The 27,018-nt window shown below is 48.2% G+C and overlaps 1 protein-coding gene across 5 annotated transcripts in view; it reads left to right on the top strand.

The window, feature by feature from the left end:
- Galnt16 (polypeptide N-acetylgalactosaminyltransferase 16) overlaps nucleotides 1–26,677 on the top strand; it is a 103,243-nt gene extending 76,566 nt beyond the window's left edge. For 3 of the 5 annotated variants that reach the window (XM_029569791.1, XM_029569790.1, XM_029569789.1), the window contains exons 7-17: nucleotides 468–589; nucleotides 2,847–2,934; nucleotides 4,555–4,639; nucleotides 4,960–5,063; nucleotides 9,633–9,759; nucleotides 12,006–12,098; nucleotides 13,772–13,855; nucleotides 19,399–19,540; nucleotides 20,596–20,721; nucleotides 24,468–24,560; nucleotides 25,974–26,677. In XM_029569791.1, the coding sequence (XP_029425651.1) occupies nucleotides 468–589; nucleotides 2,847–2,934; nucleotides 4,555–4,639; nucleotides 4,960–5,063; nucleotides 9,633–9,759; nucleotides 12,006–12,098; nucleotides 13,772–13,855; nucleotides 19,399–19,540; nucleotides 20,596–20,721; nucleotides 24,468–24,560; nucleotides 25,974–26,267 (1,358 nt within the window). In that variant the 3' untranslated portion in view covers nucleotides 26,268–26,677. Of the gene's footprint in view, nucleotides 1–467; nucleotides 590–2,846; nucleotides 2,935–4,554; nucleotides 4,640–4,959; nucleotides 5,064–9,632; nucleotides 9,760–12,005; nucleotides 12,099–13,771; nucleotides 13,856–19,398; nucleotides 19,541–20,595; nucleotides 20,722–23,161; nucleotides 23,718–24,467; nucleotides 24,608–25,973 lie in introns of those variants that run through there. The other 2 variants (XM_008845942.3, XM_008845944.3) reach the window with 2 other exon arrangements.
- The last annotated feature ends 341 nt before the right edge of the window (nucleotides 26,678–27,018 follow it).

Here is a 27,018-nt window from a genome sequence, read left to right as displayed (position 1 = left end):
AAGGAAGGAAGGAAGGAAGGAAGGAAGGAAGGAAGGAAGGAAGGAAAGTGTGCAAGGCTCAGAGATTAAATAGTGTGCTCAAGGTGAGTAAAAGGCTGACATACAAGCCTTACTCAGTCTAGAAGATTCTCTGTCACACTTGGTTGTGTAGCTGGAGGGAACCATGAAGATTCTCGGGGGGGGATGGATTTTGTTGCCTGGTCTAGCAGTACCAAACTCTACTTGACTGTTGTTTCACTCACTCAGCTTGACTGCCTGTCTGTGTCTAGAACATTGAAGGCACTTGGGGGAGGACAATGGGGCACTGATGGTCGCCATGGAGGAAGGAAGACAAGCAGGGAGGAAAGAAACAGGCACAAAGGGAGGCCAGTCTCAGTAGCAGAGACATCTGCCTGAAGTGATGAGAGGCCTGGGACTTGGGGTTCATTGCTAGTCTGTTGGCTCAGCCCTGTATTTTCCTTTTACAGGGCTGATCCGGTCCCGGGTTCGTGGGGCAGATGTGGCAGCAGCCACCATCCTCACCTTTCTGGATAGCCACTGTGAGGTCAACGTGGAGTGGCTGCAGCCAATGCTACAGCGGGTGACAGAGGTGAGCTGCCTGTCTGAGGGAGCTGGGCCTCTTCAGAAGGCTTCTCCTGTACTCCCAGCCCTCACTGTCCATGGAGCTAGGCTAGCATCATAAGAGGCCTAGGTCTGCTTTGCCTGAGTGACTTTACCTCACCTAGCTGTCACACCTGAAAACAGCGATAATTGTCATGTTTGTCTCATACACACACCCTGTCTCCACTCCTTGGAGTGGGGTGAGAATCACATTGTATGAAAGCTTGGTGAGCTAGGAAGCCCACACCATCATGGGTGCTGCCCTTCTGAGAGAGACATGGGGGAGACTGTGGTCAGGCTGGGAAGCCAGAGGGAGGCAGGACAGACTGGAGTTTTCCACTAAAGGAGAAGAGAGAGCAGGGGGCTCCCGCCCGGTGCCTGTGGATCCTCAGAATGGGATAGTAGGAAAGGATATAGCAGTTATAACTCAAGTATAAGAAGGCTAAAAGCCCCGACTGGGTGTGTGGTACACTCAGGAGGCTGAGACGGGAGGATCATGAATCCAGGGGAGAAGAAAAGAGAAGGCGGAAGGGAAGACAAGCCCAAGTTTGAAAACAGGCAAAAGGGCTGGATAGATGTTCAGGGGTTAAGAGTGCTGGCTGCTCTTGCAGAGGACCCAGGTTCAATTCCCAGCACCCACATGGTGGCTAACAATCATCAGTAACTCCAATCCCAGGGGAGCTGATGCCCTCTTCTAACCTCCATATGCATTGCATGACACGGGTTCATTTACATACTTGCAGGCAATACACTTGTACACATAAAAAATAAAAATAATAAAATTTAGAAACAGGAGAAGAATTTGAAAGGGCATTTCTTTAAAGAACATACACAAATGGCCAATAGGCCATAGAAAGTCACTCAACATTGTTAATCATTCAAGAAATGCAACTTTAAGCCATGATGTGATAGTGCTTCAGACCTACAAGAATGGTTATAATAGCCATGCGTGGTGGTGCATGCCTTTAATCCCAGCACTCAGGAGGCAGAGGCAGGGGATCTCTGTGAGTTCTGGTGTATATAGCAAATTCCAGGTCAGCTGGGGCTACAGGGAGACCCTGTCTCAAAAAGACCAAAAAAAAAAAAAGAATGGTTTTAATAAAAGACAGACAATATTGCTGGCAGGATATGGGTAATCCACATGGATTGCTGGTAGGAATGTAAAATAATGCAGAGAGTTTGGAGAACAGTTTGGCAGACCCCTAAAAGTTTAAATAAAGCCACCCATGTGTCCCAGAAGTTCCCATGCTAGGTATACACTGAGGAGAAACAGAAACAAAAACTATATTCACACAAAAACTTCTGTGTTCAGAGCAATGCTATTTAGAATAGCCAACAGGCTGTGGTATATCCATACAGTAGAATATTATCCTGCCATGAAAACAAATGGAGTGTGTTACACTCTGAATGAATCTTGAAAACCTGTGAAGTGAAATAAGATAGTCAAAAAAGCTGTATATTATATGATTCCTTTTTGTTTGTTTGTTTGTTTGTTTGTTTGTTTGAGACAGGTTTCCCTGTAGCCCCAACTGGTCTGGAACTGGCTATATTGACCAGGCTGGTCTTAAACACAGAGATCCACCTGCCTCTGCCTCCCAAGTGCTGGGATTAAAGGTGTGCACCATCATGCCTGGCTTATATGATTCCAATTATAGGAAATGTCCAGAATAAGAAAATCCATAGAGGGGCTGGAGAGATGGCTCAGCGGTTAAGAACACTGGTTGTTCTTGCAGAAGACCCGGGTTTGAATCCCAGCACCCACATGGCTGCTAACTGTCGGTAACTCCAGTCCCAGGGGATCCGACAGCCTCTTCTGTCCTCTGCGGGCATTGCACGACAGGGGTGCACTTGCCTACATGCAGACAACACACACATACACATAAAATAAAAATAATAAAAATATTTTTTTAGAATTTTTTGTTTTATTTTTTTGGTCTTTTTGAGACAGGGTCTCCCTGTAGCCCCAGCTGCCAGGCTGGCCTTGAACTCACAGAGATCTGCCTGCCTCTGCCTCCCAAGTGCTGGGATTAAAGGCATGCGCCACCACACCTGGCTAAAACTAAATGTTTTTGAAAAAAGAAAAAAAAATAGAATTAAAAGAAAAATCCATAGAAACAGAAAGTAGGTTAGTTTCTTTGGGGAGGCTCTGACAGCCCCATGTTCCAAAGGTCCCTCTGCAGAGCTGGTAGCTGGACCTCTTTTTGCAGGAGTCCCTGATGTCTCAGCATCTTATCCTCCTCTTCTAGGACCACACCCGTGTGGTGAGCCCTATCATCGATGTCATCAGTCTGGACAACTTTGCCTACCTTGCAGCATCTGCTGACCTTCGAGGAGGTGGGTCCTGCCCCCAGGGGAGGGGCTCTAGGCCTGAAAAGAGGCAGGTGAGGGCAGGCAAAAGCCTTGGCATGCTGCTCTTCTGTCCTTGATGCATTGCCAGTCCTTATTTCCAAAGAGAAAAATGAGGGGGGAAGAGGGGGAGCCCCGGGCTTAAGATGCAGTGAAGGTGTTTGCACAGGCAGTGTTTGGGCCAAGCTAGTCACTCATCCTTACATCCCCTAAACATGGGTGTGTCCTTCCCCAGTGCTGCCAACCTAGGGAGGAGCCACAGGCCCTGGGGTAAGTCCTTTAGGGCAGAGGGCCTAAGGAGGGTGGCCTCAGGTCCTGAGGGAAGTCTTCTCTAGGGGAAAGGTGGGAGCCTGTGGCCCTGCCTAAATTCCTAACACATACATCCCAGAGGTGCCACATCAGCTGCTCACGTTTGCCAGTGGCTCATCTTGAAGAGTGACTAGTCAGACTTGACATGGACTGTAAGTATAGAAAACCCACAGCAGTGGTTGGGATTTCTAAGACAGTGTGAATGAGCCCATTGGTGGTTTTGTATACTGCATGCTGAGATGATGTTTTAGATAGACTGTTAATTAATATTTTATTCAAATTTACCTCATATGTTTTTGTGTTTTCATGTGACTCCTGGACTGTTTTAAGTCATGTACGTGACTTGCTTTATGATCCTTTAGGACCACTGTGGACTCTAGCATTGGGACAGTAGACAATAGCCACATGTAACTGTTTAAATCAATTTAAATTAAATAAGATTTACAATTTGTGGGTTGGAGAGATGGTTCAGCAGTTAAGAGCACTGGCTACTCTTACAGAAGACTTGGGTTCAGTTCCCAGCACCTACATGGTGGCTAACAATCATGAGTAACTCCAGTCCCAGGGGATCTGACACCCTCTTCTGGCCTCCACAGGCATTACATACCTATGATGCCCTTACATACATGCAGGCAAAACAATTCAGTTCCTTATTGTTCTGGTTACATTTCAAGTGTTCAAGCCACACGAGGTTCTGACGACCCCACTGGGCCATGCAGAGGTAGAAAAAGTTCTATGGGATACTGCTGCTGTAGAGATTCTGTTACTAGAAGCTAGTGGGCAAGGGAGATTTCCTCTCTGGGGCTTGGTTACCCACTGAATAGACCCACCCATGAGTTAGACTTGGAATTGGGTGGGATTCTGAAGTCAGTCAGGCATTTCCCTTCTGAAAAGTCTCCTCAGGACCTTTGCACTTGCTGCTGCCCCTGTGTAGAATTCCCTTCCTCAGATATCTATATGGATTGCATTCTTCATTCAGATCTCTATTCAGAAGTCGCCTTGCCTTGTCAATGAACCTTACTAACCTTGATAAATAGTTAATAATTGACTCCCTACCTTATTTTTCCTTTTTAGCTCTGTTCACCTCTGTAGACACACCATACCTTTGCAGTGTTTGTCTTACCAGTAGGTTGGCAGTCCATGAGGCAGGCACATGTCTCCTGAGTGAAGGAACAACGGCACGGAGAGCTCAGAGCCTCCATCACCCCGCTCTGATTAAGAGAGACTGAGGAGTGGAGAGGGTATGGAGCCTTGTGTGGGCTCTGTCCCGAGCTCACCCTCACTCTGCTCTGCCCCTAGGATTTGACTGGAGCCTGCATTTCAAGTGGGAGCAGATCCCACTGGAACAAAAGATGACCCGGACAGACCCCACCAAGCCTATCAGGTCAGGCTGCCATGTACTCTGTGGAGCCTTTTCCTTTCTGGGACAGGGCACTGGGAGGCTTTAGGGAGGTGTCATCACTGGGGCTCCTGAGAGCTCCCAGTCTACGTGCTGACTCTGTCCTGAGCCCTCAGACATGCCTGTGGGGACAGAGAGGACAGAGACCATGGGAAGAGTTGTGAGGACCCCGAGTTGGCCAGGCCTCCTGCCCAGTGACTTCACAGGAAGGGAGTTAGGGGCAAATGGCATCGGGTTCTGCAGTTAGAAGAGAGGCTCCTAGCTTCTCCATCTCACGGTTGCACCTTCCCTCTCCTTGTCCACAGAACACCTGTTATAGCTGGGGGAATCTTCGTGATTGACAAGTCCTGGTTTAACCACTTGGGAAAGTATGATGCCCAGATGGACATCTGGGGAGGAGAGAATTTTGGTGAGTCAAGAAATAATTAACAGTAAAAACTCAACAGCAACACTAATAGCCCAGACTAAGCACAGTCTATGCTTCAGGCCTTCATCTTAAGAACTTGACACTAAGTCATTTCATTATCATAAGGACCCTTGGAGGTAATGGTATCCATTTTACTAATTAAAAGCAGAGGCACAGCTGGGTATGGTGGCACACGCCTTTAGTTCCAGCACGCAGGAGGCAGAGGCAGGTGGATCTTTGTTACATCCAGGCCAACCTGGTTTACATAGCGAGTTCCAGGCCAACCAGGGCTACCCTGTTTCAAAAGAAAAACAGAAAACAGAAAAGCAGAGGCACAGAGAGGTAAATTGATTTGTCTAGAGCTATGCAGCTAGACAAAAACTTTAGGTGTCCAGGGCCCTATGGCCACATGACTAGACGTGTGTGTGGAGGAACACATGACTGAATACAGCTTGAACTACAAGGCTATTTCCCTGCCAGAAGGACTAGGGAACAAGAAGTACAGCAGAGATGATGGTCATATGTAAGCAGAGTCAGAGGCCTGGGTGCAAGCCTTGGTCGGCTCCTTCAATCTGTTTGGTTCTGGGCCAATTAAGTCTCTCTGAGTCCCACTTCCTCCAGAGCTTGTTATGAGTAACAAATGAGGTGATGAGTTAAAATGCCTGGCACAGTGCTGTGGCTACTGTTGCTAAGTCAGGACCTCAGGGATGGGAGCTGCTTGGCCTCCCTGAAGCAGCGTGAGAGAAGGAAGGAGAGACAGATCAGGGCAACGCATTTTAGTGGGAACCTTGATTTGTTGCTTTGCCCCACCAGAGCATGGTAGAACGGTCACCAGGAGGAATTGGAGTCCAGGTTCCAGCGTAGGTATCCTGGGTACCCTGGGGGTGGCAGTTAAGTTTTGGAATCCCCGTTAAGTCACTTGAGAAAGAGCAAGGAAAAGTCCAGCCTCCTGGGGTGAGTCTGTGTATATCAGACTGGTGGGGGGTGAGGGGGAGGCAGCAGGGCACAGATTGGGCCTCTGCCTGGGCTCACTAAGGACACATTTACAGTGTGGGCTACATATAAGGACTGGTCAGCACAGTCCTGGGTGGCACTGTGGCCACAGGGAGCTATAGCCAGTCACTCTCAGGTCTGAAAAATGGAGGCAGGGCCGAACCTGGCTGTTGAGGGAAGGAAGCCCCTGGGGCTCAATCTACACAGAAGCCTCTGAGATAGAGAAGCCAGGGAGGGCAGAGAGCTATCCCAAGACCCTCTGGAGCAGCCTGGGAGATACAGAGCATTGGTCCTGTACCTGTAGCTCTTCCCACCATCTCTTTTTGCAGGGTTTCTGGACCAGGTTTCTGGAACAGTTGATAGGGCTGGTGGTCTCTTACTCGTATGCCACACTGGAAACAGATGATGTTGTTGCTTTCCAAATTCAGTCAAAAGTGCCATGTGGGACAGGCCAGAGCCCCTGAGGGGTCATGAGGCGGTCTTAACATCTGTGTCTGAGATGTTAGGTGGTGGGCCTTGTCCTCTCCACATGGCCAGAACAGGTGCACAGAGGAGCCAAAAGCAGGCTGTCCTTTTATTGGCCAATCAGGTGATTTTGTACCCTCTTCTGGCTCTTGGGGACCATTTCCAAGCAGTGTTCCCAGGAGTAAATTCTGGGGGCTGGAGCACAGTGAGCCTTGTATCCTCACTCCCTTTCAGGTGGTTGGAGCCCAGCTGACCCCCTTTGTGTCCAGGGTTTCAGCCTGAAGCCGGCTTTGGCAAAGCCAGTTTCCTGCGAAGACATGGTGGGCTGGGAAAGGCCCAACCTCCCTGCACAAAGACACGTCTCCTTTCTTTTTCTATTTTTCAGGCTGAGAACTGACAGAGAAACAAGTGAATGATCAAATAGCTCACTTCAAACTCTGCCTGAGGCAAGGGCTCCAGGGGCTGGGGAACTTAAAAGGCAAAGCCAGAAGTGGTTCTGCTAGGGTTTCGTTTCTTAGAAGAAATTCAAAGAAGTGTCTAGGCTGACTGCAGTACTCAGAGGGCCAGCTGCTGGGCCAGTTTTGAGCTGGGAGACCCCGTCTCTGGTGGCTTTGAGGTTTTCACTTTATTTCTTGTTGAAAGACAGAAGATACCCAAATTGAACTGCATTCCTGCATCCCTTGAGACATCCACACTTAGAATCCCAGAGGCCACCTCGAGTGGGGCTGACAAATCCAAAGACCTTGAGCATTAATTTCGGGGTCCTTCTACCCAAATTCTGCAAGGACTCCCGATGACATATATCTTTTAAAAATATTTTATTTATTATTTTATGTGTATGAGTGTATTGCCTGCGTGTATGTAAGTGCACCCGTGTCATGTGATGCCCATGGAGGTCAGAAGCAGGTATTAAATCCCCTGGAACTGGAGTTATAGATGGTTGTTAACTACCACACGGATGCTGGGAATCAAACCCAGGTCCTCTGCAAGAGCAGCCAGTACTCTTAACCACTGAGCCGTCTCTCCAGCCCCTTAAAAATTTGTTGTTGTTGTTGTTGTTGTTTTATTTTGTTTAAAAAAAAAAGGAGGAGGAAGGAAAGGAAGGACACAGAGACAGCCGTCTGAATTTTGTGGTGGCTGTGAGAATCATGCATTTTCAGCATGGTACGTAGTAGATGCTCAGTAAATGGTGGTGGTTTCTGCTGCTGTCATTGCCTTTGTAGATAATAATAATAATAATTCATAGTAGTAGGAATGGTATGGACTGAGTAAGATGAGGTAATTTCACTAGTGTAACAGTGGGTCTGGAAGAAACAGAACAGAGTGCAGCTCATCTGCCTCTAGTTCTAAATCTCAGCCACCAAGGTCAGCTGCAAAGCTCTGACTTGGAAAAGGGCAGGTGCCTGGCAGTTTATGGGCAGACCTAGGGAAGCTGGTGCTGTGTATGGACCCAGGTATGCCAAGAAGCAATCTTGGCCCTAAGTCTCAGCTACATGCCGCCCAGTGCACGCAACTAGCCAGAAGGGATGTTATCCCCACTCCTTCTACTCCTGCTGTGCTAGTCCTTGGGAGGGCCCCAAGCAGCCATGCCAGGTGAGGGCCCCAGGCCTGGTCATGGACCTCAAAGTCCTTAGGACCAACTAGGGACTGGGAAGAGGGACTAAATTAAGAATTCATAAGAAAACAGTTTCTCTCCTCTCTCTTCTCCCCCTCCCTCCTGGTCTTTTTGAGACAGGGTTTCCCTGTAACCCCTGACTTGGAACTCACTATGTAGACCAGGCTGGCCTTGAACTCACAGAGATTTTCATGCCTCTGCCTCCAGAGTGCTTGAATTAAAGGCATGTGCTACCATGCCCAGCTGTCTTTTTCTATCTCTTAAATTATGGATTTGCTGTGTAAGGAGGAGATGTAAGGGGTGTTTTACTATCACAGGGTATCCAACTAGAGGGTTAATATGAAGGAAAGTAGGAAGCCAGAAGAGAGACTGAGGCTCAGCCCAGGTGGGTCCTTGCCACAGATGGGGATTGGTGAGTAGAGAACAGAGAGGTGAAGCCCTTTGGGAAGCAGAGATCACTTCTTGCTTTTTTTTTTTTTTTTTGGTCTTTTTGAGACAGCGTCTCCCTGTAGCCCCAGCTGTCCTGGAACTCACTATGTAGACCAGGCTGGGCTTGAACTCATAGAGATCCGCCTGCCTCTGCCTCCCGAGTGCTGGGATTAAAGGTGTGTGCCACCATGCCCGACTCTTGCATATCTTTTTTTTAAAAAAAGATTTTATTCATTATTTTTATTTTGTGTGTATGAGTGTATTGCCTGCATGTATGCATGTATGTGAGTGCACCCATGGCATGTAATGCTGCAGAGGTCAGAAGAGGGCTTCAGATTCCCCTGGAACTGGAGTTAAGGATGGTTCGTAGCCACCATGTGGGTGCTGGGAATCAAACCCGGGTCCTCTGCAAGAGCAGTCAGTGCTCTTAACTGCTGAGCCATCTCTCCAGCCCCACTTCTTGCATATCTCTAGTGGGGACCTCAGTCATTCACAAAAAAAAAAAAAAGTGTTTGGCTCCATCACCACCCTCAGAAGGAAGTGTTTCTCAAAAAGGTCAGAAATAGCCCGACACAGACTCCTTGGAGGCAGGTCTGGGCAGCTAGAGATGTGGCTGGAGCAGCCTGAGGTTTTGTCAATGGCTGGTTTATGGCCCTTGCAGGTGCCCAGAGCTGTTTGGCTAGCAGTCTTCTTCCTTAGTTGGCCAGAGTCTGTGCACATAGGCTGGAAAAGTTGCTGCCATTTGGTGCAGTTCTCCTGCCTGTGATCTTGTGTTCCTTTAAAGCTTTCTCCACTGCTCTCCTGGGACATGACCAGGGAGTAAGTATGAATGTGAGTATGTGTGTGTGCATACACATATACACACATACACACGCATGTGCATGCGCTATGTACACACACAGCTATGTGCTCCTGCAAGGAGTGGGAATACCCCATTTTGTCAAGCCCGAGAGCTGATACCCCAGCATGTACCTTCAGGAAGACACCAAAAAGAAGGGGAGCCAGCCCCCTCCCATTGTCACCCAGCAGGTTCCAGGACCCCTACCTTCTGACACTATCCTCTCCTGCAGAGCTCTCCTTCAGGGTTTGGATGTGTGGTGGCAGCTTGGAGATAGTACCCTGCAGCCGGGTAGGCCATGTCTTCAGGAAGCGACACCCCTACAACTTCCCTGAGGGCAATGCCCTCACCTACATCAGGTAGGTCCCAGTGGGAAGCACCCTGGAGGAAACATAGGACCCTATAACTCTAGATACCCCTAGCCAGTTGCTCACCATGTATGTGCCTTTAGGCTGCCACCCAAACATCTCAGGCCTCAGTTTATCCATTTGCTTCCTACTCCCAGGCCTGACATTCTGAGATTCTGAGCATTTCTGGGTATAGACGATGAAGTTGGAGCATCGCTCCCAGCCTCTCTTGCCTTGATTCCCTTTGTCCGTGAATCTTGGAAAACTGTCCAAATAATGAATGTAGTACTCCATTCCGTCAATCTCAAGTGCTGGTCATGATTGCTGGTGTCCTTGCATTGACTTGGCCTAGTATCTGACCATGCATATCCCCATTCTTATGTTGCACTTGCCTCACAGGAGAATGGGCCATGTCTTGGAGGACCATCCCATGATCCATGGTCCTGATGGAGGTGGTGGTGGGTGTGGAGAGCTTCTTGAATATCCCTTCATGCTAAGGACATGTCTTCCCCTCATCTAGCCATGCTGGTTTGCGTAGATTTGTAGCAGTGCTTCCCACATAACTACTGAATGATCTAAAGTTTTGTCTGGCTTCTCTCATTCCATTTTTAAAAAATATTTTATTAATTTAACTTTATGTGTATGAATATATTGCCTGCATGTGTATAAGTGCACCTGTGTCATGCAAGGCCCACGAAGGTCAGAAGAGGGTGTCAGATCCCTTGGAACTGGAGTTACAGACAGTTGTGAGCCACCGTGTGGATGCTAGGAACCGAACCTGGGTCCTCTGCAAGAGCAGCAAGTGCTCTTAACTGCCGAACCATCTCTCTAGTCTTCCCTCCCCATCATTTTAATAATAAAAGTCATACAGGTCTACTGTGAATACATAGGCAGGACAAGATACTTAGTTTTTATATTATTACAGAGAAGAAAGTCATTTTTACCCATTCTTTCTCCTGTTCATCCTACTTGTCAAAACTATGGTTAATAGTAGTTAACTTATTTCAGGCCTACAAATAGAACTGACTGCTCTTAATAGATTGCTGGTCTATTGTGTCAGATCTTTACATACATTCTCCTGTACACAGTTTGTATATAGAGACCCACCACCCTCCATAGGTTTGTGTTAGTGTTAACAGGTTGCTCTTTACTCTCCCAGCAATACACTTCCTGGCCCATAGCATTGTATCACAGCCATCCTTCCTCATTGGCATTACTAGCTATGGCCTTTTTCCAAGGCTGCCTTGGTCCCCACTATATAGAACTATTCTGTTGAAGGGAATTTATTTTCCACCTATGTTTTGTTAAACAGTGATTCTTGTATATGTCCTTTTTGCCCACACACAGAGGTATTTCAATAGAACAGATTCCTTCAGACTGAGAGTCTGTCATGATCCTGACAGGTCATCCTCCAGAAAGACTGTACTAATTCATTTTTCCCCAACCAGTACTGTTTTGCCTATACTGCTGGGATTCTCATTGCTCTGTACTGCACAGAAAAGTCTTTTTCTTAAATATATGTTGTTACTCAACAAACACCAAGGGCTTGATAGTGCAGGCCTGTAATCCCAGCTACTTGGGAGACTAAAGTAGGAGGATTGAAAGTTCAAGGCCTGCAAGAGCTTCAGAGTGAGTTTAAGATCAGACTGGGTAACTTACTGAAACTGTATCTCAAAGCAAAAAATAAGCCAGGTATAGCAGCACATGCCTTTAATCCAAGCACTCGGGAGGCAGAGGCAGGTGGATCTCTGTGAGATCAAGGCCAGCTTGGTCTATATAATGAGTTTCAGGCCAGCTGTGGCTACAGGGAGACCTTGTCTCAAAAATACCAAAAATAATAAAAAATAAATATAAAAAAGTGAAAATAGGGCTGTGGTTATAGTTCAGTGGTAGAGTACTTGTCTAGTAGGCATGAGGCCCTAGGTTCAACCCAGCACCATTTAAAACAAGTATCAGCAGGGCTGGAGAAATGGCTCAGCGGTTAAGAACACTGGCTGTTCTTGCAGACGACTGGGGTTCAAATCCCAGCACCCACGTGGCAGCTAACAATAACTCCAGTTCTAGGGGATCTGACAGCCTCTTCTGTTCTCCGCGGTCATTGCACAACACAGGTGCACTTACCTACAACAGGCAATACACGCATACACATAAAATAAAAATAAAATATTTTTAAAAACAAACAAAAAATCAAGTATCAGCACTTACATTGACCCTAGCCCTCTCTAGTGACTTTGTTTAGCTCTTTTCTCTCCTTTTAGGAATACAAAGCGCACTGCAGAGGTGTGGATGGATGAGTACAAGCAGTACTACTATGAGGCCCGGCCTTCAGCCATCGGGAAGGCCTTTGGCAGGTGAGTCCCTCAGCTCCTTTGTCTGCCTCCCTCCTGCCTCCCTCCACCTATGTTTGCACAATCCAGCAACTATGAAGAAATTCATTGCACACTGGAGAGCCATTCACAATCTCCCTAGTAACAGAGTCCTGGCTTTTCTAGCTTCTCTGGGCTCTGGGTGGGAGTGCAGTACAGGGACAAGACCCTGGCCCCTGTATACCTCATGGGGGCAGATAACAAGCCATGAGAGCTGAAAGTATCATCCATTCAGTGCTGCCTGCTGAAAGAGCAGCATCTATCTGAAGTGGTGCTAAGGCCCAGCTGTCTGCCAAAGACTGCAGGTTTACCGCCACCATCCAAACCTGTCACGTGTTGGCCTTTTTTTCTGCATGGCCTGTGATGACCATAGTCTAAAAAAGCATTTTGAAAATGCAGAGGGATTCACTCAGGAGGCAGAGGCAGGCGCATCTCTGTGAGTTGGAGGCCAGCTTGGTCTCCATTAGTGAATCCAGGCCAGCTGTGGCTACAGGGAAACCTTGTCTCAAAAAGACCAAAAAAAAAAAAGTGCAGATGGATTATGGAATCAATTTAGTGAATCATGGTCAACATTTAAAAAAAGAAAGAAGGGGCTGGAGAGATGGTTCAACGGTTAAGAACACTGACTGTTCTTGCAGAAGACCTGGGTTCAAATCCCAGCACCCACATGGCAGCTAACAACTATCTGTAACTCCAGTTCCAGGGGATCTGACATCCTCGTCTGTCCTCTGCAGGCATTGCACAACACGGGTGCACTTACTTACATGCAGGCATAACACTTATACACATAAAATAAAAATAATAAATAAAATACTTAAAAAATAAAGAAAGGAAGAAGAGAAAAACACCATAGACTAGTTCAGAGGAGAATAGGTAATCAGAGTTGATTGCAATTTAGGGTAAGTATCGTTTTGTGAAACTCATTCATTTCAGTTGTGTTTATGCATGTGTGTGCACCTATATGTTCATGAACCTATGTGTCCAAGGGATGTAAGATGTGTTTATCTCCTACTTAAGGCTGTAATCAAACATGTTTGAAAACCTTGTTAATGATCAGTTGTAAATGAATCATCTTCCCTGTATTTATATATCTATTCTTTAAAAAGAAAAAGGCAGGCTGCTAGGTATTTCTTTTAATGAGGAAGTAACGTTTATGGAGGACCTCTCGCTAAGCACTCCATGTCCTCATGTGCCTTTTGATTCTCACAAAAACTTAAGGTGAGTAGTGGAGTCCTAGTTTACTCAAATAAGGGGCTTCAACGGTCAAATGGCCTTTGCCTTCTTTATAGACCCTGTCTCCTAAACGGGAAGATAGGAAAACTTCCAGGTCATAAAATCTGCCCTCTGCAAAAGTAAGGACAGTTTGTGTATCCTGACAGGAATAACGAGGAGTTAGAGGCCGAGGGAAAAGTGTGGTCCCTGGGAGCTGGGGCAGGGATTGGGATCCAGGAGACCTGGGTGAGTATTCAGGTCAGGGATTAGTATGAGACAGTGGACAAGACTGGGCAGAGCAGGCATGAGTAGCTACTGGTCCCTGACTGCCTCAGATATGTGGGAAGAGGGGTGCAGTCTCCTGGGGCCCAGGGAGGGTCGTCCGCAGTTCCCCCTGGGGCTTCCTTCCCATATTCTGGTCCTTTCTAAGCTGTCTCCCCCTTCAGTGTGACCACACGGATCGAGCAGAGAAAGAAGATGGACTGCAAATCCTTCAGCTGGTACCTGGAGAACGTCTACCCTGAGCTCACGTGAGTATAGCCATCTCCTGGACGGGAAGCCAGCGGCCTGGGCCCTGAGGGCTCTGGGGGAACTGAGGAGGCATTACTGGGAGTTATCAGTTAGGTGTGATAGGTACTGGATTTTCACCAGCCTGGCTCTCTAACTAGAAATGGATATTGTCTCCTTAGAAAAACAATACTGCATTATATAGTTGAGGAGGTCAGCCTGCCTTCATCGCCTTTGACACTGTTCTCTCCCTGCTGGGAGCTCATCCTGTGGAGATAAAGCGGCTTGAGCACAGGTCTGTTGAATACAGACCCTGCAGGCCTGTCTGCTGTGGGAAAATGAGACACAGCTAACACTGGGGCCAGCCCAGTGAATCACTGATACATCCTTTTAAACAAATATTATGCATCTATTAATATAATCACAAAGACTAAAAAAGCACAGGGAAATCTTTGCTCTAGCAAATAAAGAAGCAAAATGCAAGTGGGTTGCAGCTGTGTAGACATGTGCACACGTTCAGAACTGATACAGGAGACAGAGGAAGGAAATGGTGACTGACAGGTGGGGTGGGCCGTCCCAGGTTCCTTCTTCCTGTTTCTAAATCCTTTCCACTGTCTTCTCCACGCACATAGCTCATTTCCTTACCCTCCTCAGAGTTTGACTCAAATGTCTCTTCCTCTGGGACACTTGGTCTGAATACTATATTGACAGCAGCATCAATCCCTGGCATTCCCTGCTTGATTTTCCTCTGGCCTCATCAGCATTTAGCATACACCTGGCTGGTTAATTTGATGCCATCTCCTGTGCTTGCCTGAAAGCTCCCCAAGGCAGAGACTGTCACCTGTTTTGTCCATGGCTCTATCTCCAACACCTAGAATAGTATGGCTCACAGAATAGGCACTCGGTAAACATCTTTTAAGATGAACATTTTAAAAAATATCTATTATTTTTATTTTATGTGTATGCGTGTATTGCCTGCATGTAGGTAAATGCACCCGTGTCGTGCAATGCCTGCGGAGGACAGAAAAGACTATTGGATCCCCTGGAACTGGAGTTACAGAGAGTTGTTAGCTGTCATGTGGGTGCTGGGATGCAAACCCAGATCTTCTGCAAGAACAACCAGTGTTCTTAACCGCTGAGTCATCTCTCCAGCCCTTAGATAAACATTTTTGAGTGAATAAATTTCAGTGATCAAGACTTGGTAGTGTCTGGAATTAGCCTCCTCCCTCTGGAGTTGTTACCTCTGGGAGCCGGCTCATCCCCTTGCTGTCCTTTAAGGATATCAGGGCTTTCTGGAATACTCCACCCCTCAGCCTACATTTCTTGAAAGGAGGGAAACCTCTGCCTTCTGAGGACAGATCTAATGTCTGGAAGGTTCCCGCTGTTAGGTTGTAGCCAAACCCGGGGAAATAGCTTGAACTAATAGCTGAACCCAGATAATATTAACCCAAAATTCCAAATACAGCCTGTGTGAAAAGCAGTAATACCAAACAGACTACAGGAAATTTCTAAGAAATTCCAGAACAATCTGAACCAAGATAGCCTCCCTGGAAGCAAGTTGGCAGCCTGAGTAACTAGTCCCAGACCCCTGGATCCTAGCTGAGAAGGGAAAAGCATTAATTCACAAGGATGCGGTAAATAACTTCCTTGAGAACCTGTGCTCAATCATGTGCCACTTCTGAGACACTGAAGAATAAAGGGCAGCCGTCCCTACATTTGGATGGTACTTTGGATACCAGGCCTGGGGCAAGAGCTAAGAAGACTGTGGGGAGCAGCACTGGGGGCGATAGAGATGGGTCCTCCCTCTCCACGTCCCAGGCTCACTATCACAGTCCCCCTGGCATCCTTGAGGCCCCAAAGGAAGAAGGGCTGTACCCAAAACCTGGATCTATCCCAAGACAGGACAGCAGATTAATCATGACATGTTAAACCAGAAAAGGGAGTCTCCTGCTGTTGACTCTGTGGCTTGTTTCTGTCTAGATGGCTCAGCTACAGTACCAAGGGTGAGGGGCCAGTGGTAGATCATGTTGTTGGTAAGGAGATCTATTGGATCAAATGATGCCAACTCTCCTCCACACAGAAGATTGCAAGATTGCCCACATTGCTCAGGTGGTCACCACAGAGACAAGTTAAGAGAGCTTTCACTTTGTTAGGCCTGCATGCAGTCCTGTCACAGTTCTACTCTGTGTCCAGGCAACTCTGCGGCTGGCTTCAGCCACTGCCAATTTATTACTCTGATTAGGACTGTCCTGAGCAGTAATGCAGACTATGCATTGCACAAGCATACCACATTGAGGGTGCTAGTCACATAGTGAACATTGTACATTTCTTTTTTTTTAATTTTAAAAAAAATATTTTATTATTTTATTATTATTTTATGTGTATGCATGTATTTCCTGCTTGTAGGTAAGTGCACCCATGTCGTACAATGCCTGCAGAGGTCAGAAGAGGCTGTCGGATCCCCTGGGACTGAGTTACAGACAGTTGTTAGCTGCCATGTGGGTGCTGGGATTCAAACCCGGGTCTTCTGCAAGAACAGTCAATGTTCTTAACCACTGAGCCATCGCTCCAGCCCCACATTGTACATTTCTTATAATAATTCCAAACAGATAGCAGGAATCATTCTAACCAAACTAGCGTATCGTGACTATTTTCTAATAGGTAGAAGTAAAGCAACTTGAACCAATGGGTACCTATTGCTATTTCTGTGAAGTCACCGTAAGGTCTAATGGCAGCACTGCTTAGAGGAGAGCCACTGAGGGAAGCAGATGCCAACACAGAAGAGCCACCCACAGACAGGACAGCTCGACCTGCTATGCCAGGAAGCTGTGGAAGGGCGGTGGGGACTGCCACCGTAGCTGTCCAGAACTGCTGTAGCAGGGACACCTCAGGAGCTGCATCTGTTCTTGATGTTGCTGCCCAAGTAGTGTTCCTTCCACAAGCATCACTGGACAGACGCACCTCTGACAGCCAATCACTTGGCACCTGTCCCTTAGCAACAGGGAGTCGGGAGAAGAGCATAGGAGGCTCAGGAACAACCCTGCCCTCCTTGAAGCGTTCCCCTGGAGCGCAGTTCTCAAAGGCCCTGGAAAGCACCTTGTCTGGATGCTGGGGGGAGGGTGAGGCTATTGTCCTAAAGATAGACAGTGGAAGCATGTCACTTGGGATGAGAAATGGGGAGTGGCAGGGCAGTGGCTCTGCATGGCAGTGGGTAGTGCTGCTAGAGAGCCAGCTCTGGGAGGCCTGATCTTCCTATTTTTCGAAGAAAGCCTAGCTCAGGCTTTGCTGTGACCTTAAAGCTTTTTTGAGTTACGTTTAAATATGTGTGTGTGCATATGTATATGCAGATGTGCTTGCACATGTATGCATAGGCATGTGGAAGCCAGAAGTCAACCCTGGGTGTCTTCCACTATAGCTCTCCACTTCACCTTCTGAGTGAGAGTCTCTCACTGAATTTAGGGCTCACCAACTGGCAAGCAAACTCTGGGGATCTGCCTGTCTCTGTCTACCCCCAGCACTAGGGTTACAGATGTACATGACCATACCTGGCTTTTACATGGGTGCTGAGGATCCAAACTCAGGTCCTCATGCTTGCATGGCAGGCACTTTACCAACTCAGTCATCTCCTAAGGCCTTAAAAATGTTTTATTACATATTACATTTTAGTTAATCAATTAATTGAGTTGCAGGGAGTATGTATGTGCAGGTCAGAGAACAACTTTCAAGAATCAGTTCTCTCCTTCTACCATGTGGGTCCTGGGAATTGAGCTCAGGTTGTCAGGTTTAGTGGCAGGTGCCTTTACCCCCTGAGTCATCTTGCCAGGCCCCCTCACCCCCCTTTTTCATTGCTAACTGATTAAAAGCAGCAGCAATTCCTCTGTGAAGGTTGGATGGAATGTTTGGGGCCACATTCAGCCCAGGACTCTCAGCCATAACCTCTTCTCAGAAGTCACAGAACTCTGGCCCTGGCATGAGGTCCAGGTGGTAGATGCTGTCCCCTGGGTGTGAAGGCTCCCTGAGAGAAAATCAGTTCTGGGGTCCCGTGGGCTCTTGAGCAGCCTGAGGAAGACTTCCTTTGACTGAGACCCTGAAAAATGTCCACATCAAAGAATGACAGGCATGTCCCCTCCCTGGACCTAGGTTCCCTCTAGATAGAGGCAAGGAGGCAAGGAGCATTAGGATCAGGGTCAGATTCTGAGCACTCCTGGTTCCCTAACATATTATGGAGGGTCCATTATGGAGGATCCATAATTCAGGACCTCTCAAACCCAGGTATATAAGCTTGTGGCAGCTTCCATAGGTTTGCTTTCCAAGGTTGCCAGTGCATGTGCACATGTATGCTTGTGTCTTAAACATTTTCCTGGGCATATGAGATGGCTTAATAACATAATAGCTTGAAACCTCCCTCAGCAGCAGTTGGAGCATTTCTCCATGATTCTAGGTTTTCTTTTACAGTCATTTGTGATAGCTGCAAGGATTCTATACTATGGATGACCAGAATGTATCTAGCCCAGCCCCAGCTGCTGGGTAACCAAGAGTTTCCACGGTTTTTAATATAAATCACTCTGAAGTGAGTATCTTTTAACACACTCAGCATTATTCCCATAGGATAAATTCCTTCAAGTGGTATTGTTAGTTCACAGATATGTACATTTTGGCCAGGTGTAGTGGCCTACACCTTTAATCCCAGCACTAGGAAGGCAGAGGCAGGTAGATCTCCGTGAGATGAGGCCAGCCTGGTCTACATAGGGTTCCAGGCCCACGAGGGCTACATAATGAAATCTAGTCTCAAAACAAAAACAAACAAACTAAAGAGCCAGGCCTCCCAGCACTTAGGAGACAGGCTGGCAGATCTCTGAGATCCAGACCATCCTGGTCTACATAGTGAGTTCCAGGTCAGCTGGGGCTACAGAGAGACTCTGTCTCAAAAAAACCAAAAAATAAAAAAGACATGCACATTTTTAAGGACTTTGATACTTAATTCCACATTGCTCTCCCGTAAAGTTTAACTAATTTATGCTTTCACTGTTAGGGTAAGAGAAGATCTAAGTGTCACAACTATTACCAACTCTGGGCATTTGTTTTATATATATTTGCACAGTGCACACACATATATGGTAAAAAAATAATGATTGCTGTCCTAACATGTACTCTTCAATCATTAGCGAGATTGAACATATTTTCATATTTGTCCATTTTCAGTTAACCACTCTAAAATAACTCCTCTGTCATTTTGAGATTGGATGTTGAAGCCACCTTTAGACTCCCAGGCGCCCTCTTCTGGACTGAGAAGCCCTATGTTTCAGGCCTAAGTGTCCTCCCCGGGTCCCCTGGGTCTCAGGCCTGACCTCCAGGGTAGTCCCCGGGGCTCCCATAAAGAAACTACTGCGGCTGAAGCTGCACCTGCCTCTTCTCACAGCCCTCCTCACATACCCCATAACCCCCACTCCTCAAACCAGGCCTGCAGGTCCTAGCAACCTCGGTGACTGGATGCTGCCCTCTGGAGGAGGGGAAAGACAAGCCAGGGTGGGCAGAGGACTAATCTGAACAGTGCCTTTCTCGTTAGTGTCCCGGTGAAGGAAGTGCTCCCTGGTGTTATTAAGCAAGGAGTCAACTGCTTAGAATCCCAAGGCCAGAACACAGCTGGTGACTTTCTGCTGGGAATGGGAATCTGCAGAGGGTCTGCTAAGAATCCTCCACCAGCCCAGGTAAGCTGCTTAGGGCCCTCTGGTAAGGCCTAGGGACTGAACAGGAGCCAAGCATTGGCCAGGAGGCGGTGGGGGGTGGGGTCAGGCCTTCTCTTTGCTTATTCTTGTCCTCTTTGTCTGCATTCTCCATAAACCTTCTGTTCTCCTAGTTTGTTTCTCCATTGCTGTGAAAAAACACTCTGACCACTACCAACTTGGGGAGGAAAGGGTTTATTCAGCTTACATCTCCTGGGTCACAGTTCATCAGGGAGGAACTCAGGGCAGGAACCTGGAGGCAGGAGCTGCCGCACAGGCCATGGAGGAACACTGCTTACTGGCTTGCTCCCCTGGCCCCTGCTGAGCCTGCTTTCTTATGCAACATAGGCCCACCTGCCCAGGAGTGGCACCACCCGCAGTGGGCTGGGCCTGCCCACGTCACTCAACAATCAAGAAAATGCCCCACAGACATGGCCACAGGCCAGTCCAATGGAGGCAATTTCCCAATTGAGGCTCCCTCAACCCAGGTATGTCAAGTTGACAGGAAAGCTGTCCAGCACACCTTCCTTCCCAGGGTTTATTTTGCTCCTGTTGCATGCTCATCCTTTTTTCACCCTGTGTCCCTCACTTCCTCTTTCTAAAGGAAGAAATGCTGCCTAAACCATGCCCAGTTCTCTGTTGGGATGAAGCTTAGGTCAGCTGTGTGATGGGCTGAAGGTCTCCAGGACTCTGTGTGCAGATAGCAAATGTATGAGTCCTGGAGCCCCCAGTCCTGGGCCAGCTGCATGGCCAGCCTGATTCATATCCCTTCATTTTCTTCCATCCCCCAGCATCCCTTGGAATCTCCTTGATTGCCCTCTGTCTGGCTCCAGCTAAGCCTCTTCATCGTAATATTTGATTATGAACATTTTAAAACAAAGAAAAATTGAAATCGAACAATGAATACCATACACACTTACCTTTTGCTTCTATAATTATTTGTAGAAAGCTCTAAAAAAAAAAAATTACCCAACCTATTTGCTTTATTGCCTGTCCACCCACATCTGTCCCTCCTGAGTTGCCCTTTCCCTGTCTTGCAGGCATGGCTGTTCAGTGACCACCTCATCCAGCAGCAGGGGAAATGCCTGGCTGCCACCTCTACCTTAATGTCCTCTCCTGGGTCCCCAGTAATACTGCAGACATGCAACCCGAGAGAAGGCAAGCAGGTAAGCTTCTACCCCCACGCACAGATGGTCAGAAGCCCCACAGATGGGGCAGAGATGGCAGACCCTGACAGGGCTGTCTCGGGCTTGAGGCACATGCTCTCCAATAAGCCCTCCAGAATGAGGATCTATGGAGCCCAAGGAAGCATCTAAGCCCAGCATGTTATTTCACCCCTGAGGAAATACTTCAGCTAAGTGTTTGTTTAACATTCCTGCCAGTCTGAGGGCAAGAACAATTTGTCTTGTTAATGCTGCATGCCCAGGCCTTAACAACTAGAGAGCTTGAACAAGTGCTAACTCTGACTGCCAATCTGTGCTAGGAGTTTTGCATAGATCATTGCATTGCCACCTGGTGAGGTGGTTCTCAACTAACCCTACTGTGCAGTGAGTAAGCCAGGACTCTGAGCATAGGCTAGCAGGTCACGCTTTTGGGAAGGAGGGGAGCTAGATAGGATTTAAACCCAAGTTGGTGTGATTCCTAAGCCCACAGTCTGAAGCCAGAACTTGGTAAGGATTTCTTGAGTGGGGAAACTGGCCAGATACAGTGATTTGCAAGCTAGCATGATCAGCCTCAGGGAGGTTTACTTGTAGAAGGAAAAACTGATGCACAGGTCATAGCTCAGCCAATGACGGAGAACTGGAAGCCAGATTTCTGGAGTCAGTCCCCTTCTTCCCTGCTGCTCTCTTCATGGCTGAAAGGGCTTCCTGCTTCCCAGAACACTGGGTCCAAGGCCAAAGTTGTTCCAGCCTTTCCCCAGCTCACCCTACTGGTAACGCAGTCAATCTGCAGATTATGCAAGGGATGAGGAGAGGCCTGGCTCTCAGATTGGGCCCGAAGGGCTTTCCTCCCACGCTTCTTCTGTTTGCCTGGGTCAGCTCTTTCTTTAGGGATGATTGGAAGTTTGGTATTCTGTTCTAGAGAAGCAACCAGATCCTCTCCTAGTCAGAGAGAGAGAGAGAGAGAGAGAGAGAGAGAGAGAGAGAGAGAGAGAGAGAGAGAGAGAGAAAGAGAGGGAGAGATATTGATTGTTGGGTCACCTTCGGATGCAGCTTGTCCTCCTCCCTGCCCTACAGTGGGGCTGGTTGGTACAGTCTACCCTTCAGCAAGAGCCTCAACCCCATCCTGAGAAGAAAACCTTGAACTCTTGAACACTTCCTTCATGTTGAGGCCAGAGCTTGCAGGTATCTGCCCAGGCGCCCTCCTCTCAAATACTTATAGTACTTTGTGAGCCAGCGAGGATAGAGGTGCTTGTTACTTGCTGCCATTTCTGACGACCTGAGTTTGATCCTTGGGATCTACATGGTCACTAGCTGCATGGTTTCTGCTCCTACAAGCCCTGCCAGGCCCCTGAGCACTCTGGGTACCATGCCTTTCCCCACCATGGAGGACAGATAAGCAGCTCTCTCACTGCCAAAACCTTCTGGAATCTGAACTTCTCCTTCTGGTCCAATTTGGCTCTAATGCCAAACCAGACCATTTGGGTGGTTTCATATGTCCTAGGGGCTCCTGAGTGTTAGACCAGGTATAGTGGCATTTCAGCTCAATGATTCCCCAGGTTCCTCATTCACACAACAAGGGGCTCCTGCCCAGTCTGTGGAATGTGCAAACGCTGAGACTGTGGGGATGGGAGAGTGCCTGGACACATATGGTGTCTCTGCACAGGCTCAGAACTGAGTGGCTTCCAGGAGAGTTGGTGAAAGTGACTGCCTGGTTGGAAGTGAGAATTCTAACACTGGCTAATTCATTTGTTCATCACTGCCCTGGGTATCTACCCCTCACCAAGGAATGTGCAGATCATGTTGGTCACAGGAGGACAAAAAGAAGGGCATGGACTTAGCTCCCAAGGCACTTATAACTGGTGATGGAGGTGAAAAGGGACAGCCACTGCACTACTGAAGGCTAGATGCCAACGCAGCATTAGACCTAGGCTGCACAGGCCAGCAAGGCCCCTGCCACCTAGACATGTGGTCGGCAGGATCTCCTGGGGGAGATGACGGCCATAATATTCCCAGCTAGGCAGTTGGAGGTTTGGCCAATGGAATTAAATGTGAGGGACTGGAAGAACACAGGGCAGTAGCATGTTATGAGTCTCAGGGGGAATGCATGCTCTTTACTACCCACCGCCCCCAGGTGCTTAGGCTTCTGGCTGAGGCCACACATGACAGAGAGACTACTACAGCCCCTACCTTCCATGCTGCCCACCCCACATTCCCTGTAGCCTTTACTCTGGCCCCATAGCTGAGTGCAGCTCATTTCCATCCCCTAGCTGTTCAGTGAAAACACAAGTTCTGCCATCTCTCATGGAGGACAAGGTAGATCTAAGAGGGGAGAGGGTTGCATGGAAGGAAAGCAGTAAAGAAAAAAATCAGTCTCTTTGCTATTCAGTCTTTTCTGCACCTTAAAACCTGGATCTCGGCCTCTCATCCCTTCTCCATGTTCCAGATAACACACCGTTCTCTATCCAGACCTTTCTAAAACGTTCTATGGGAACAACTTCCCTCTCACCTTGTCAAACCTGAGAGAGGAAGACATCAGGAACCCTTCGTGATTCTACAATAGGGAACTTGAGTTCTCCAACCATCCATCCCACTGTACGCCATGACTGGAAAGATGGTGGCCATTCCCCACCAGAGGCTCTAGGTGCCCTGACTCACACCTACTGGCCAGGTCAGGCATGTGTGGCTACAAGAGGAAGAAATCTTCTTTCCCAGAAAGAGGAGATTCACCTAGGCCAGGACTCACCAATTCAGTGGCTAATGAGAGCTGGTGGGAGGCTGCTAGAGGAGAAAAGTCAGGACCAGATAGAGACTCTGGTGAACTGGAGAACAAGAGCCCCACGTAAGGCACAGGGAGCAGGCAGAGCCTCAGCCCAGGCAACTGATGCTCCATGAAAAACTGGGCCCAGTGTCCAAACAGAAATAGGAAATCAGATCTGTATGTGGTAGCAGTGCTAAATTTTAAATAACACCGTGCAGGCCAAATAAATACGTCTCTGGGTTGGACACAGCCTATGGGTATCAGTGTTGCCTCCTTTGATCTAGACAGTAACTTCGCACCACACCACAGAACAAAGTGCCCCCAGAGAAAGAGGGGCTTTGAGCCTGGGGTAACATCGGTCCTTTATAGAAGGGACACAGTCTCTTTTAAATGAGGGGAACAAAGACTGGGGAGATGATGGCACATGGTTAAAGTGCTTACTGTTCAAGCCCAGGATTTGAGTTTGGATCCCAACACCCACATAGGAGGCAGGGCTTAGCCTGTAATCTTAGCACTGGGGAGACAGGCGGGAGGCTCCTTTGGGCTTGCTGGCCAACCAGCCTAGCTGAACCAGTGAGCTCCAAATTCAGTAAGAGACCCTGCCTCAGAAAATCAGGTGAAGAGTGATAGAGGAAGACACCACATCAACCTCTGGCCCCCATGAATGCACATGTGCACACACGGGTATAACATGTGAATACATACCTATGCATACACTACAGGCACACACAATAAATAAATAATAAATAAAGGAATGAATGAATGAATAAATGAATAAATGAATAAATACATTGTTGTGTCCTAGGTATACGCAGTATTGTATCCACACATGTGAAATGAAGGTACAAAGTACTTTTTGTCCTTGTGGTGCTGGACAGTTTGCAGCCTTATGCACATTGAGCAAGCACTCTACCACTGAACCACACCCCCAGCCCATTTCTTCTTATTTTTAACCATTCTCTCCCTCCTTTACCCTCTCCCTTACACCCAGAAATGGAGGAGAAAAGGATCTTTCATCCAGAATTCAGTCAGTGGCCTCTGCCTGGAGACAAAGCCTGCTCAACTGGTGACCAACAAGTGTCAGGTGGATGCCCAGGCCCAGCAATGGCAGCTGCTGCCACACACATGATGGTAGCCCCCAGCCTCCTGTACCTTTGCATGAGACTTGGGGACTGGAAAGGGGTTAGGGTGGGGGAGTGTCAGTCAGGCCGTTTCCATCTCCTCACATTTCTGCCGGACCATCAGCAAACACCCCTGCCACAACGTGCTTCTCCAAAGCTAGTAGGGGGTAGGGGACATGTCCCATGCCCTTTGTGCCATCCCAACACTCCAGGAGAGGAGACAGTGTGCAGCTGTCACTGGGCAGAGACTGAGCAGGTGCTCCTGGCCCTTTGTCCTCTCCCTTGGCCCTTTCTGAGGCCAGGATAGTGATATGTGGGCCTTTCCCGTGCTGCCTGGGGAGAACAAGAACAGAAGGCCACAGAGGGGCCAAGTGGAGTCACAGGGCCAGCCTGAGGTCAACATGAGAGGAGAGGTGCCAGCATGTGTGGAGAGGATGAAGGTTGGGAAGAGGGGGGTGCAGGGGTCTGCCAGCAAGAGAGGACAGGAGCAGCAGCTAGAGAACAGGAAGGAGTGAGGCTTAGGTCAGGGGGGTGGGTGATAGAGGGGTGCATCCTGGGAGCAGAGGATGGGGGTGGATAGAGGATCAGTGAAGCACCAGGACTCTTTCCAGGACATCATCCCGCCCATGCTTTGCCAGCCCCAGGGCCTGAGCCCCACATATGCCCACAGTCCTCACCCTGTAGGGGACCAGAGTCTTAGCAAGAGACTGCAGAGGCATCTGGAGCTTAATTTATTAAGTGGATTTCACTTCCACTTGGACATGGGTCAGGCTGAGACCTCTTTCTTGAGCCTTTATGACCAATTGGTACTCTGTCCCCATGTCTGGCTCCATGCCATACACCCTGGAATACCTCCATCTTCACTCACTGTTTTGAACCCCCACTTTCTCAAAGGTCTTTGCCTCTGTAAACACATCACCATGAATCTGTAAGGGCCAAGTCATTCAGGACAAATCCCATCCTTAGACCCTTTTCCAAATAGGAGCAATTCCCTCTATTGCAGAGGGCTGGGAACTGGTTGGTGGCTCCTGTCAGTGTAGAGAATTTCCATCTCTTCCCACCCTTACTACTGAGAACACAGGTGTCACACTCCCCTTGGCTTTGTCCTGGAATCCATTCTGCCATGCCCCCATGTCCCACTCCCTATCACCACTAGGTCAAGTATGATCTTGGGTAAAAGGCTGTTGGTAACCACAGCCCCTCAAGTCTCCCTCCCAAAGCAAAACAGCCTGAGGTGGGCACTCCCACCCAGAAGTACCCACTCTTTCATAGGCCAAACAGTCATACAGTTCGGAATCCACAGGTTCCAGAAGATCTAGAACTCCCCAAATTTGTCCCAATATATTGCATGTGTGTGAACATATCTAATTTCTTAGGGGAGAGAGTCTGGATTTCTCCTGCTTCTTAAAGAGGTCCTTGGTGTCCTGAGGGTCTGGTCTGAATCTCTGCTCTGGATTGGCGCTACCATCTTTCTGAGCCGCCACCTTCATCTCCCTCCCTGCTGTGCCCTGACCTCTCCATATGACCCTTGGAATTGGAAGCTAAGTATCTGGTCTGCAGTACTCACTCTGGAAGGTTCTCCAGCCGTTTCCTTACACCTCTGCTCTCACCAGCATCCTCTTAGCAGTGCTCCTGTGCCAAGTATGTATGCATCCCTGGGCTCAGTGTAGGCGCCCTTTACCTTGGTGACCAAGCTCCCATCCTGTTTCAATGTCTCATCCACCACCATCTGCAGACCTGGCCTTGTCCATCTGGGAAGCCTCCTGTTGCAGCCCAGGACAGAACTGGAGCCAAGGTGGAGGCTTTTCCTAGAGGCTTGGGCCCTGTTCCAGTGTGGACCATGGGGCTGAGAGCCTGGGCTTCTTTGTGAATGTAAGGACTGCTGCTCAGAGGACCTTCGAGAAACTCTCTCCATTTCCTATGGTCGGACCAAGCTTAGCACTTGTCAACCATCCTTTGTGGGGACTCAGTACAACTCTGTTTTGCTTTTCCTCTTCTCGACCAAAGCATGTACCACTAACTGTCCTTGAGGACACTGTCTTTATGAAACATACCTGGAATAAAACCACTTCTTACGTGACCACATGTGCTAGTGCATTCATTTCTAACTTTCCAAACCTTCAGCTAGCTTTCCCTGCTTATGGGGAGTCAGACAGGTCTCTGTTCTGTAAAACTGAACTTGTTCCAGATGAACCCTCTCTTGTGGCTGGGGGCCAACTGTTTTGTGGGGAGCCAGCAGGTAGGTAGCCCCTCTACTAGGGCAGCCTAGAACCAGAACCCAGGAACCAATGTGTTGGACTGAGCCCAGTCTCCTCGTTACTTGTCACATAGGTACTATTGCTGCTTAGAAATAGGAATCCAAGGGCTTTTCAGAATAGATCCAGCCACCCCACCAAGCTTGCTTTAAACAACCCCTCCTTC

This window comes from Nannospalax galili, unplaced genomic scaffold (assembly GCF_000622305.1).
Source record: "Nannospalax galili isolate Female #2095 unplaced genomic scaffold, S.galili_v1.0 scaffold42, whole genome shotgun sequence".
Taxonomy (NCBI): domain Eukaryota; kingdom Metazoa; phylum Chordata; class Mammalia; order Rodentia; family Spalacidae; genus Nannospalax; species Nannospalax galili.
This window is presented reverse-complemented; position numbering and strand designations above follow the sequence as displayed.